This window comes from Phalaenopsis equestris, unplaced genomic scaffold, assembly GCF_001263595.1.
Source record: "Phalaenopsis equestris unplaced genomic scaffold, ASM126359v1 Scaffold000002, whole genome shotgun sequence".
NCBI classification, from domain to species: domain Eukaryota; kingdom Viridiplantae; phylum Streptophyta; class Magnoliopsida; order Asparagales; family Orchidaceae; genus Phalaenopsis; species Phalaenopsis equestris.
In genome coordinates this window covers 79,331,203-79,344,652 of record NW_018164444.1, presented here as the reverse complement: position 1 = coordinate 79,344,652, position 13,450 = coordinate 79,331,203, and the positions used below count along the sequence as shown (strand labels likewise).

Below are 13,450 nucleotides of genomic sequence, written 5' to 3'. Positions count from 1 at the left end.
ATATAGATATAGATATATCTCTGTGTGTGTGTGTGCGCACACGCGCGTGCCTCAAGCCATGGTCTGTTGGTTGGCGGGGTTCACTCTAAGTCCCGCCAGGTCACGGGTTCAATCTCCAGTAGCGCTGGGTTCTTGAATATTTAGGGGCACGGCGCGGGCTCTCATCATGGGGCCTAGCGCATAGAAATCGGTATTTAGGCCTCTGCCAAATACCGATTCCCTTTTAATATATATATATATATTTAGTCATTCATTGAAATTCTATACTTCTGAATTTGTAGGCATATTACAATTTAGTATTTTTTAGAATTCTTCCCCATGCAAACAATATTTATGGCCTTCATCAAATAAGGATTTTTGGTCCAACCAAATTTTAGTTAATGGACTGGTGTGGTTTTTAAAGAGAGTAAAATCCGTTTGTACCTCTGTTCCGAAATTTTCTAATGTTGGGACAATTGCTTGAAACGTAGGTGTATTCATGCACTCATAAGGATGGTGCAATCATCATTAGAGAGTTCACAAAAGACTTTTTGTAGATGTTATTTTGAAAATATGTTTTATCTTGGGGGGCTTTTAACTTCATTTATAAATAGAAATAGTTAAAAAATCTTTTTAAAAGGATTTTTTAAGCTTGACTGAATTCACTCATATATCTTAAGTAGGCAAGCTTGATTTATTGGTTTCATAGGTGGACAATTGTTTTGATTTTTTTTTATTTTACTTGTCTAATAGTCATTACTTTTATTCTTTCAGGTCAGTTAATTTTAAATTTGTTCCGGATGAAATATTCATCTCAAAAGAATTTGCAATTGCACTGCTGGTTATTCATCTGACGGTGCTTTTATTATTCGCGCATCACAAATGGTGCAAGTAAATTCTTGATCTATGCATTTAATCATTTTAATAAACAAATTCCTCACTGTTATGTCTGTTGTAATTTTATTTTCCTGTTATGATTTGCTTCGGGTTCTGAGCTTTTTGGAATAACTTTTTTTTTTTATTTTGTTCCTTTTTATTTTATTTGGTTTATGTTATTTTTTGTAACAAAAGCATGTTTGATTTGTATTATGTATTTTTTGTTTTTTTAAAAAAAAATACCATGATAAAACCATAAATCATGTTCAGTTAGCATAAATAATTTAAAATTAAAGTGAATAAATAATAGTAAGACTAAAAAAATATTTAAACTTTTTTGGGATCCACCCAATCCAAACATAGTGGGAAAACCCACAAACACAAATTCACCATCCCAGCAGATATCATGCCTTTTCCTCTTCCATTTACCAGCCAGAGATGAGAAAAGAAATTGTTTTCATTCTTTCTATCATCTTCATGCAGGTAAGATCTCGCTGCTTTTCGACTGCAAACCCCACTTTCTCTGTCACCACTTCAAACCCTAACCCCAAGCCGCCTTCCTTTCCCTATCCTCAATTGAGAGCACAAATGTGCTCTGTTGACCTTCGCGTCCCTAGTAACTGTTGCGTGGAAGGTTTGTGTCATTGAGAGCTTTGGTCCTTGAAGATCGATGAGTAGAAGATTTATGTCATGTGTTGAGTGGACGGTTTGATATCCTTCTCGTGGATAAGAAGAGAGAAAAAACCCAGGAACAACTTGAATTATGGAGGTCTACATTGGAGTCTAAAGGCTTTCATTTGAGTAGAACTAAAATTGTATACATGGAATGTAATTGTAGTAGTATTAGTAGCTCTAGTGACAGAAGTGTAACTTTGGGTGATCAAATTATTGAAAAGTGTGAACGATTTACATATCTCGGAGCAATGGTGCTATAGATGGGATGTTAATAATAGAATTCAAGTTGGTTGGTTGAAGTGGAGGAATGCTTCGGGCCTTTTGTGTGATAGAAAAGTACTACTTAGACGGAAAGGAAAATTTTATAAGATGGTGGTGAGACCTGCAATGCTCTATGGCGCTGAATGTTGGCCTTTAAAAGAGAAGCATAATAATAAGTTAAGTGTTGCCGAGATGAGAATGATTAGGTGGATGAGTGGATTTACACTTAGAGACAAAATGCGGAATGAATATATTCGTGATAGGGTTGGTGTAGCTCCTGTGACAGACAAAATTAGTTTGGTCACATTAAACGTCGACCATCTGATGATCCAATTAGGAGAGTAAATGTTTTAGATTTGACTTATGTTAAGAAAGGCAGAGGTAGTCCTAGGAAGGCTTGGGCTTGTATAAAAATTGATCTTAATTTCTTAGAACAAATGAAAATATGACACTAAATAGGACGCAATGGAGAAAAAGGATCACATAGCCGACACCACGTAGTGGGATTAAGGCTTTGTTGTTGTTATTGTTGAGTGGATGATTTGATTGTGAGCACAATTATGTTTTTTGAGACCTCGAGTTGATAAAGGTGATGAAAAAAAAAAGCAGCGAAGGCAGTTGCAAGGAAAGGAAGTGTGCATGGATTTGTCTTTGCTTACATATAAGAAGTGTGCCATGAATGAAAGTTTTATTATTATTATTATTTTTTTTTTTTTTGAAAAAACAAAAAACATATAAAATATTTTCCAAAATTTTGAAAAGAATCTAATTTATTTTTAAAACTAAAAAAAATTTACCAAATATTTTTTTTTTAACTTTAGTCTCTGGTTTTCTATGTCTCGCATAGCGTAGTCCTTGCATGTCATCCATGACTCATTTTGATTGTTGCTATATCAAATTATTTTGATTGGCTCGGACTTCTACTGAGTGCTGATCAAGCTTAGTGTCGTCTTGCATTTAAATCGTAGTTATCTTCATCTTTACCTGTTGGCTTCTTTGTTGGTGAGATCTAACTTTTGCTTGATGATGTCATAATGTATAACATTTTTTTATGAGATTATCTTTAGCTTTTGAGGTGCATGTATTAGATCTCTTATTTTACATGATTTTTTGCTACTTTTACATCTGTTTTAGATGATTAATTGTGATTTTTTTTGGGTGTTTTGTTAAGATCTAAGAAAGTTTACTGTTGTTTTGAAGTCTATGTTTTAAATGTATTTTTAGGTATGCTCTGTTGCTCTATGATCATTCTTCCTCTGTTAGTTGCATTTCTCTATTGTTTGAGAGTAAATATTACATCAGGAGTCTGGACGCATAGTTGTGTCCGGACTCCAATGAAATTTTGCCACGTGTCACCATGTGGAAGCTGCGGTCCCATTGAATAAAAAATGAAAAAACTCTTTATTTTAATACACGACCCGGCCCGAACCAACCCATTGCTTCGAAAAGGAACGTCTCTGCGCTGAATCATAACGCTCAGTCCATCGCTTCGAAAACAAAATCCTGTTGCACGACTCTTAAATCTCTATTTTCTTCTATTGACATCGATTAGAGTGTCGCATTGCAGTTTTCATTTAAGATTGGTAGCTAAAGTTTTTTTGGTTCGAAATCCTTCACATTGTGGGTCACTGGTCGAGATACATTCAAAGTTCCTCTCTCTCTCTCGCCATGTAAGTCTTGTGATGTTCAGGTTTTTTTTCGAAATAAGTCTTGCGTGAATATTTATGGTTTAGGGTGCAAACTCATGTACTTCTCTATGTGTTTTCAAGCAAACTAATATAGAATAATGGAAGAGCACAAGAAAACCAAAGAGCGTTAGTCGACAGAAGGCATCCAAGTAATTTTGTTTGTGTGGTTGTACTTGCATCATATAATATTTATTTGCATTGTGCAATGACATTGCTGTAACACCACTTTTGTCTGACAATAACACCATATCATTATACTAATAACACCACAATACAACCACAATAACATCACGATACGACGACACGAATAACTTCACTGTACAACATTTGTTTAATAATAACACTTTAATGATACACTAATAACACCACAATAACACCCAAATAACACGTCAGTTACACAAAAAGTATCACCACACTAACATCACAATAACGCATCAATAACACCACATTAATGTTTCGGTTTTATTGATATGAGATTATGGTGTTTTTGTTGTTATATTGCGGTGTTATTATAATATTCTTGTGATGTTATTATAGTATTAATTAGGTGTTATTGGAGCTGTAATGTTTTGGTTTTATTGATGTGGGATTGTAGTGTTATTGTGGTGTTAATTTGATGTTATTCTAATAGTATTATGGTGTTATTTTTGTGTTATTAGAGTTGTAATGTTTTAGTTTTATTGAGGTGGGATTGTGGTGTTATTATGATGTTATTTATGTGTTATTAGAGTTGTAATGTTTCGGTTTTATTGTGGTGGGATTGTGGTCTTATTGAAGTGGGATTGTGATTTTATTATGGCGTTATTGTGGTGTTATTTAAGTGTTATTAGAGTTATAATGTTTATGTTTTATTAAGGTGAGATTGTGTTGTTATTGAGGTAAGATTATGGTGTTATTGTGATTGTGTTATTTAGGTGTTATAATATTTCAGTTTTATTGAGGTGGGATTGTCTTATTGTGGTGTTATTGGAGCTGTAATGTTTTGGTTTTATTGTGGGATTATGATATTATTGTGGTGTATTTATGATGTTATTCTGGTGTTATTCTAGTGTTATTGGAGCTGTAATGTTTCAGTTTTATTAAGGTGAGATTGTGGTGTTATTGAGATGAGATTAGGACGTTATTGGAGTTGTAATGTTTCAGTTTTATTGAGGTAAGATTGTGATGTTATTGAGATGGGATTGTGGTGTTATTTTTGTGTTATTGGAGCTGTAACGTTTTAGTTTTATTGATATGAGATTGTGGTGTTATTTAAATGTTATTAGAGCTGTAATGTTTCGCTTTTATTGAGGTGGGATTGTGGTGTTATTGTTGTGTTAATGTGACGTTATTGTGGTGGTATTGTGGTATTATTGGAGCTGTAATATTTTGGTTTTATTGATGTGGGATTGTGGTGTTATTTTGGTGTTATTTAGATATTATTAGAGTTGTAATGTTTCGCTTTTGTTGAGGTGAGACTGTGTTAATGTGATGTTATTCTGGTGGTATTATGATGTTATTGTAGTGTTATTTATGTCTTATTGTGTCTGTAATGTTTTGATTTTATTGAGGTGAGATTGTGGTGTTATTGAAGTGTTATTATAGTGTGATTATGATATTATTGTGGTGTTATTGGAACTGTAATGTTTCGGTTTTATTGAAGTGGGATGGTGGTGGGATTGTGGTGGGATTGGAGCTGTAATGTTTTAGTTTTATTGAGGTGGGATGGTGTTATTACAATGGGAATGTAGTGTTATGATGGTATTTTTGTTGTGTTATTCAGGTGTTATTGGAGCAGTAATGTTTTTGTTTTATTGAGGTGGGATTATGATGTTATTGATGTGGGTAAGAGATGTTATTTTGGTGGTATTGTAGTGTTATTGTGGTTTTATTATGATATTGTTATTGTGTTATTGCGACGTTATTATTATGTTATTAAGGTGTAATTTTTTTATATTCTGTAATTGTGGTGTTATTTTGATATTTTGTTGTTGCATTCATGTTTGAAGTATTGGAGTGGTTTTATTATGGACACAAACGAGAATAACAAAATGTCTTTTTCTGCATTGTCTTCTTTTGTAGGTTATTGAACTCAAGGATGTTCAACTGTAGATGTTAATCATCTGTAGTAAGAGGTGATATTGATATGTTCAAACGTGCCCTATCTGAGTAGACTTTAAACAAACTAAAAGTAATGAATGTGCTTCAATTTTTGATTTGTCTCTGTATCCCCAAGACAATGTTCTTACACTACACATCTTCAATTGTTGGGATTTTGAATGGATGCTATTCAGGATGGGCAGGAAAGAATTATGAATAGGCCCTGACCAAGTTGCCCTACTGATAGGCATACTCAACAGAGGAGAATCAGTCCACTAGAATAAAGCCCTCTCTTGTGGTGTCGATGCGAGATAAATAAATAATGACCTAGTTAAATTTTCATATGGTGAGTATTCTATGCCCTTTGATGAACTGTTTTTAAAGTTTTTGTGAACAAATATATTTTTTCATTCGAGCAATTTTAGTGTCCCAAAGGACTTTACTCTTTTGGTGAAAATGTACATTTTTTTCTCTCTTTAATTGGTCTGCTATTGTGTGTGATTTTCTCATTGTTCAAGTGAATGTCGTCATAAAAGTAAGACAGAATCAGTCATTGGGATATAACAATGGACTTGTTTTTTCCTCTCACAGTAAGTGTTTGTTTATTTCTTTTATAATTTCTTTTTTTATTTTTTTTGGTCAAACTAGATTATAATTTATCTTTTTACATATTTTTGGCTTTATGAGCATACATCTTTGGTCACTCCTGCTGCACGTGATGCCAGAGCTTGAATATTGAGGTGGTCAATAAATGTGAGTTGTAACTTATCTTAAATACATCAAACTTTTAAGAAACTCAACCCTATACAGGTAAGGAATTTTTCTCATTATATGAATTTCTTTGTAGGTTTACAAGTATTTTTTGGATTTTAAAGACGATAATCATCATTTGCTTGCCCCTCCAATTGAAGGACGGCTTAGTCCTGTAAAACTTATTTCACACCATGAAACTCATTCCACATCGCATTCACCAGTTTCATATGATGTTGATCCATTCATTTCAAAGGTCATCACTCTGCAGTTAACATTTATGGGAGTCAATAAAGTTTTTGAAGAAATAATTCAATTACTTAGAAATCGGGAAAATTTTCTTTTTGAATTTCAAGAATTAATAGATAGTTGAGTTTTTGATTTACGAAACATAGTGACAGACATCAAGTCTGAGGTTAATAAATTAGAAAATAAAATAATTTAATTGGACGGGAAATCAACAAAGAAACAAACACATGAATCCTCACTTGGCAATTTAATTCGAAGGGTTAAGACCAAACAAAATAGAAGGAAGAGAAAATTGAGTTCTCATTATATTACATTTGAGTTGAAGATAAGAGAAATAATAAAATATGTTGTGGAACAGCATCGCATAGATGTTGTAGATACTCCAGTCGTAGAGGCTGAGAAGTTTACATATTGAACAAGTTGAGGAAACAATAAAAGATGAAACCATTGTGGAACAATTGACAATAACACATGTTGTAGATACTCTTGCTGTAAGGGGGCGAAAAGTTACTTGTAGATATTGAAGAAGCTGAACAAACAATAAATGATGAAACCATTTTTCAAAAATTAACTAAACAAACAATAGAAGATGTTGTACAACAACAAACATTAATAAATGTTGTGGATATTACAACCGTTTGGGATGACAGGTTACTTCTAGATACTGAATAAGCAGAACAAATAGTAAAAGATGTTGTGGAACCTTTGACGCATTACAGTCACAGATGAAGAGAGAGATCTCCGAGACAACATGAAAGATATTGTTTTGTGCAGATGATTATGTGATAAAGGTATCTTATTACAAAATAACTCTTGTTATTGTGTATCATAACATTTAATTTGGCATTGCAGATGATTACTTTTTGGATATGTAGCTTTGTCTAGCTGAGAAAGTTATCAATTTTTCCGCTGAGAATAGAACAGTAATACCGCTTCAAATGTAGCAAGTAATTGATTGATGTACTGTCAGATACAATGATAAGTCAGTAAATAAATGTTGGCATTTTTCTGTTACGGAATTCTCTTATATTTAAATGTCACAAAAACTATGTCAACGTTGCAGGGGTGATATTATGATTAATGTGGGGCATGTGGTAATAAGTCGTTCTGGCCTTGACGATATACTTAGAAATGATTGGTTTGCAAACGAACATGTCCATGTGTTTGCCCTAATAATAGAGAAAAAGAAGAAAAAATTACTAGCATTATACATGACATCTATATGTATCGCCACTACACTGTAATTATTCAAGTTCAACTAAATCTTGTAAAGTTAACGCAACTTTTATTTGTATTTTTATTCCACGATAACATTTGTGTCATTTTATTTTATGCAAATATATAAAGATTCACTCAACTCCATGTCCGTGCAACACATCACAAATGAAAATGTAAAAGATGGAGAATTATTTTATTTCCTATTGTTGATAAACAACATTGGACATTGTTGGTTGGGAGTTAAATGAGAAAAAGTTGAGTATATGACTTTTACCCAACAAGATGCGCAAGACGATCACTTACAAAATTGTATGTATACTCAACAGAAACCCAGTGATTTGTTATTCAGTTCATATTTTTTGGTATTGTATAACAATTTAATTCAACTGGAAACTCCACATTCAATTTATTTGTAAACGATGTTGTCAAAAGTTTTTCGGAGCAATCTATGGAAATGGCTAGTTGTGATGGCTAATGATCCTTCAGTGCAAACAAACTGTGTTGATTGTGGCATATTTGTCTGCAAATATATGGAAACATTATTACAAGCCGAGAAAGCTGACTGAAATAAGAAATTGGGCTCACAGACAGACATGACAAAATTTAGAGCCAAATTTGCTTATGAACCGTGTTTGTGGGCTATGTCTGATACATAATGGATACTCTGATGATTTAAACTGATAAATTGATTTTCCTGTGTTCGCTTTTTTATCACCACCATATTAAGCGTGCTTCATCTCTTTATTAAAATTATCATAATACTATGACAATACCACAACAATAATACTCCAATAACGTCAAAATATAATTACAATGAGATTATTATAACACCTAAATAACACGACAATAACACCAAGATAATATCACATAACACGTCAATGGAAACACTTTAATGACGCTGCATCAACCACAATAACACTTCAATACAACCGCAATAATACTACCAATAATACTACCAATAACACTGAAATAAAATTTTACTCCAATAACACGACAATAACACCATTTATCGTCGCAATATAACCAAAATAACCCTTCAATAACACAGCAATAACATCTCAATCCAATAATGCGGCAATAACACCTCACTCCAATAATGCGGCAATAATACCTTAATAACATTGCAATACAACCAAAATACCTCTCGAATAATATCGTAATAACACATCACTCCAATAACACGGCAATAACAGCGCAATACACGCACACACTAATAACACCACAATAATCATCAAAATAACATCTCAATAACACCACAGCATAGTGGAATAACATGTCAAAGTAACAACAAAAATAACGCCACAATAACATCAATCTAAGACCACCATAGAACCAGCCCAAATTTGTGGAATAATACCGCAGTACAAGCGATATTGATTAATGATTTATCTCCAATTTTTTATTAATGATTCCAAACTCTTTTAAAACAATTGATTGTCAAATTTGTATGGATTTCTTACACAAATCCATGCACAAACATATATAATTGAAGATTTTGTGAGGAATTATATCTCACGAATGGAATCATCATCAGGCTGGTATATGTTCTCGTGGGTTGTGTTGTAAACACCTCCTGTTATTTTGGAGTAATCATGAGTGCATGTTTAAGAAAATATAAGAATAAAAAATTTTAATGATGTTCAATTTCCATTGTATACCTAAATGAGAGAATTCGACATTGCACTCAAATTTACATTGCATGGGGATGGTTCTTGGCTTGATGTAGTATTTGGGATCTTAAAATTTTATAAATTAAAAATTATGTTAATAGTTTATACTTGATTATTTTGTCATCATTGTTGAGCATACTCGATTTAAAGTTTTATTAAAAGCGTTAAATCTTAGGCTTTGTTTGATTAAGCGGTGAAGACCCGTTCGGTTGGAACAAACACCAACCTTTGCAAATTTTTCATTTGGGGAAATAGCAGGAGACAAATGTCTTCCGAAGTTCTTTCGCAAAAACGGTAAATTTTCGCTCATTCAGATCACTGCTCGTCTACTTCAGTTTGACGAACAAAGTTGTTAGAAGAAATTCGGTGAGTGTCGCCGCTATTTCAAACAAACCTTAGTCATGAGAATATCAAGCCATATAATAAAAAATGATTGCATAAAATATATATGAGTTTAGGAAAGGTAAGTTGATGTCTATTACCTTTGTTTGAAATGAATTTCATTAGTTTCATATTATAAAAATCTATTCGCATGTTTGGCGAGATTCTACCAATCAAGTGGTTCAAGATACTCTTTGGCATATATACACACCATTTGTTGTTGATTCCATCTCTTCAAGTTCCACATTTAATAGACTACATGAAGGATCCCATGTCTCCCTATCTTTGCAAAAAAAGATGTATCACTTTTTAGAAGTTAAAATGGGGGTATTTTTAAGTTGATATGAAAGATTTGGGTGGTATAAATGTAAAAATCAACAAGTTTAGGTGTTAGATATGTAAATACATAAGAATTGGGTGGTATGTATGTAAATAGCTTGGGATATTTTGTCGACACGTATAACCACTATTGTATTGGAATATGCTTTTAGCGCCGCTAGTGGAGTATTATCGGCTGATGATAAGAGCTGTTTATCTACTGAATATGTTAATGCCCTGGTCTATGCGGGAACTCGGATTTATAATTCCAAGTTTTTAAGTTTGGTCTCACTTCATGAACCTGTGATGTTATTAAGCATAGAACTCTATAAAAATTCCAGAATTACCGCATGCTATCAAGAGTTTTAAAAAATTAACAAAATATTCCTCATAATATGCTTGTGAATGAGAATTTTATAGCGTTACTACTGCACATTATTAAAGGTAAAACCAATTTACTAGAAAATGATTGCAACATCTGAACTGGTAGAAAAATAAACTCTCTTGCTTGTAAAGTTCGAATTGAAAAAATGAATTATTAGAAAGTCAAAATACTTTAAACATAGAGCATTGAACTTGATATGGTAATGAAACTGTGGAGATTGTCTAGTTCGATCGGTCTTGCTCCATTCTACATTAGCAAAAATTTCGTGTGATAAAGCTAATCTGGAAAGAATTTTTTTTTAATATTTTTAATATTTTTTTAAATGATTGAATAATGTTTGATGTTGATCATTCTTGTTCTACAGGTATGAAGGTGGACTTCTCATTCTATTGCGTTCAAGGTTGCATAATGCTATAACTGAACTTCTTCACATCCGTCAGTTCTTCCATTGTGAATCAATAACCCATGTCCTTCATAAAGAGCGTAAGTTACCTGCTGTTTTACAGCATTTATCATAGTTTCTGGCCTCACTTTTTCCATTGCAACATTTTTCATGCAGTATTTTATGATTGTTTATGAATTGAAAATTTTTCATTTTAATTTCTTGTGTTTACAGATATTTTAACCGTTTTGTTTGTTGGGAATTTCATTGGAATAATTTGTGCTAGGTCTCTTCACTATCAGTTCTATTCCTGGTGAGTAATTATTTTTGATACTTCATTGTAAATCCAACATCTATTTTCGATAATGCAAGACCTCAGCAGTGTGATAAGACTTCTGTTGCTATTAGGATGAGTCGTTGACACGCCATTTTGTGGAGTTATATGCTTTGCTGCTTGATTTCATCATGAACCAAAAAATAAATAAATTTTAATGAATGTTATTCCAAAATAATTTATCATTTTTTTCATGCGCTATTAACATGTATTATTGATAGTTTAGTGAAAATCATGACGCCACTTTAATGTAATTTATGATTTAGTAGTCTTTGCTAAGTCGCGCTTAATTCTTCATTTGATTTACTTTCTAATCATCTTCATTACCCCAATCTTAATTATTTGGTATCTAATTATTAAGTTCTTAATATCCGGCCGCTCCTTTCGAGTGTTGCATGAGGTGCCAAATCTATTATATATATATTCTCTTAAATAACTATTATCTCTAATGAACTTTCTAATTATGTAGAGCTATTATTTACCAGTCTATCATTAATGAATCATTTGAACTTGTTACAGGTACTTCTTTTCTTTGCCTTTTCTCCTGTGGAAGACTCCCTTCCCTACCATCATCAGGTGATGTGCAATTCTAAATTAATTAAATGTTTGCAAGTTTTTGTCAATATAATTAGGGTTGAAACTAGCTTACCATAAGCGAGCTAATGTATCATTTGGCTCCGTTCCTTGAGCTAATGAGCTAAAATTTTCTGTTTGTATTCGACTTGCAAACTTATCATGCATAACACTAATTGTTCATGAACATAAGATGTAGTTGAAAGTTCATATTGCGAGGCATGTATGCATGAACATGAATATACTTACACAAGCATATACTTATACATATACATAATATATATATATATATATATATATAAATGTAATCAAACTATGATCAAGCTGAACGAGATCAAATAAAGTATTGTATGAGTTTGACTCATTACCGTGAGAACTTTAAAAAACGAGTGGAACTACAGCTAATTATTGAGCCGAATATGATCTGGCACGAACGACGAGCTTTCTTGACCGTTCTAAATATAACTAGAGACATTTAAACTGTTTACACAGGCTGTTGCTGTATGCTGGCGTAGAATTCTGCTGGAATGTATATCCATCTACTTCCTTTTCTTCGCTAATGTTGCTTTTCTTACATTTAACGATATTGTGGGGTCTCTGGATCTCTCCAATCGAGCAGCCCTTCATTGATCAAGAACTGCACTAATAAATGATCCCTCAATTATATACCGTCAGAAGATTTCAGTGCTGATATCACTTTTTTAAGGTTTTTCATGTTTGATTTTGATTATGATTGTAGGTAAAATCCAACAATGAAATTTGTATGAAAACTCAAGAGTTTGTTTTTTTCCGATTTTATGAAAGCTTTTAGACGGAACTTTTAAGGTTAGAATTGATTTGTTGGTATTAGATTTGAGGCAGTTGGACTCAAATTGAAGACTGTGATGGGATATTAGCTCATTTTCTCTCTCATTTTTGTTCTTTCACGTCTCTCTCTTGTTATTTACAACATTTATCTAATATTTTTTCAATGCTTTAATATGTTATATGGCATCCTTTGATGTGTAGTCAGAAAAGTGAAGTTGCGTAGAGAGCTTGATGGGAGTAAATATTCAGTTGTGAACTGCAATTTTTGCAAGCTGTAAGTTTTTCATATATTTAAGAGATTCAAGTGTGATTACATTGATCCAAAGCAGTTTCATAATAGCCGTTTTTGGTTAACTGCTTTTCAATATTTTTTTTTTATAAAAATTCATCGTTCGATTAGTTCACTTGTTTAGCATGATTATATTCATATTTAGGGAATTTTACGTAGCGCTCTGATCGGTCCTCTCGAGGAAAATTTATTCCATTAGGATACCGGATGCAAAATTTGCGTCCCGAGTTAAATGGGGACTTGCCACACCTGATCAGTAGCGCTCTGATCGGTCCTCTCGAGGAAAATTTATTCCATCAGGATACCGGATGCAAAATTTGCGTCCCAAGTTAAATGGGGACTTGCCGTGTGGCAAGTGGGCCCCACCCTCTATTTAATCTGTCTTAACTAAGTGTACTAAAGTGGGGCCTAATCCAATAATTTTTCCTGGTGAGTCTTATTGATGAAAGAGCGTTATGATAATTAATATCCTCTTTATTCAAGACTGATTTGTGCATCCATGAGCAAATAAAGAAATAAAAGATGAAAGATACATG

The 13,450-nt window shown here is 32.8% G+C and overlaps 1 protein-coding gene across 1 annotated transcript in view; it reads left to right on the top strand.

Moving 5' to 3' along the window:
* LOC110026944 (dol-P-Man:Man(5)GlcNAc(2)-PP-Dol alpha-1,3-mannosyltransferase) overlaps positions 1-12,850 on the top strand; it is a 56,506-nt gene extending 43,656 nt beyond the window's left edge. The window contains exons 10-14 of the mRNA XM_020728181.1: positions 754-870; positions 10,894-11,012; positions 11,146-11,224; positions 11,765-11,821; positions 12,311-12,850. Coding sequence (XP_020583840.1) covers positions 754-870; positions 10,894-11,012; positions 11,146-11,224; positions 11,765-11,821; positions 12,311-12,464 — 526 coding nt within the window. The 3' untranslated portion in view covers positions 12,465-12,850. The remainder of the gene's footprint in view (positions 1-753; positions 871-10,893; positions 11,013-11,145; positions 11,225-11,764; positions 11,822-12,310) is intronic.
* The last annotated feature ends 600 nt before the right edge of the window (positions 12,851-13,450 follow it).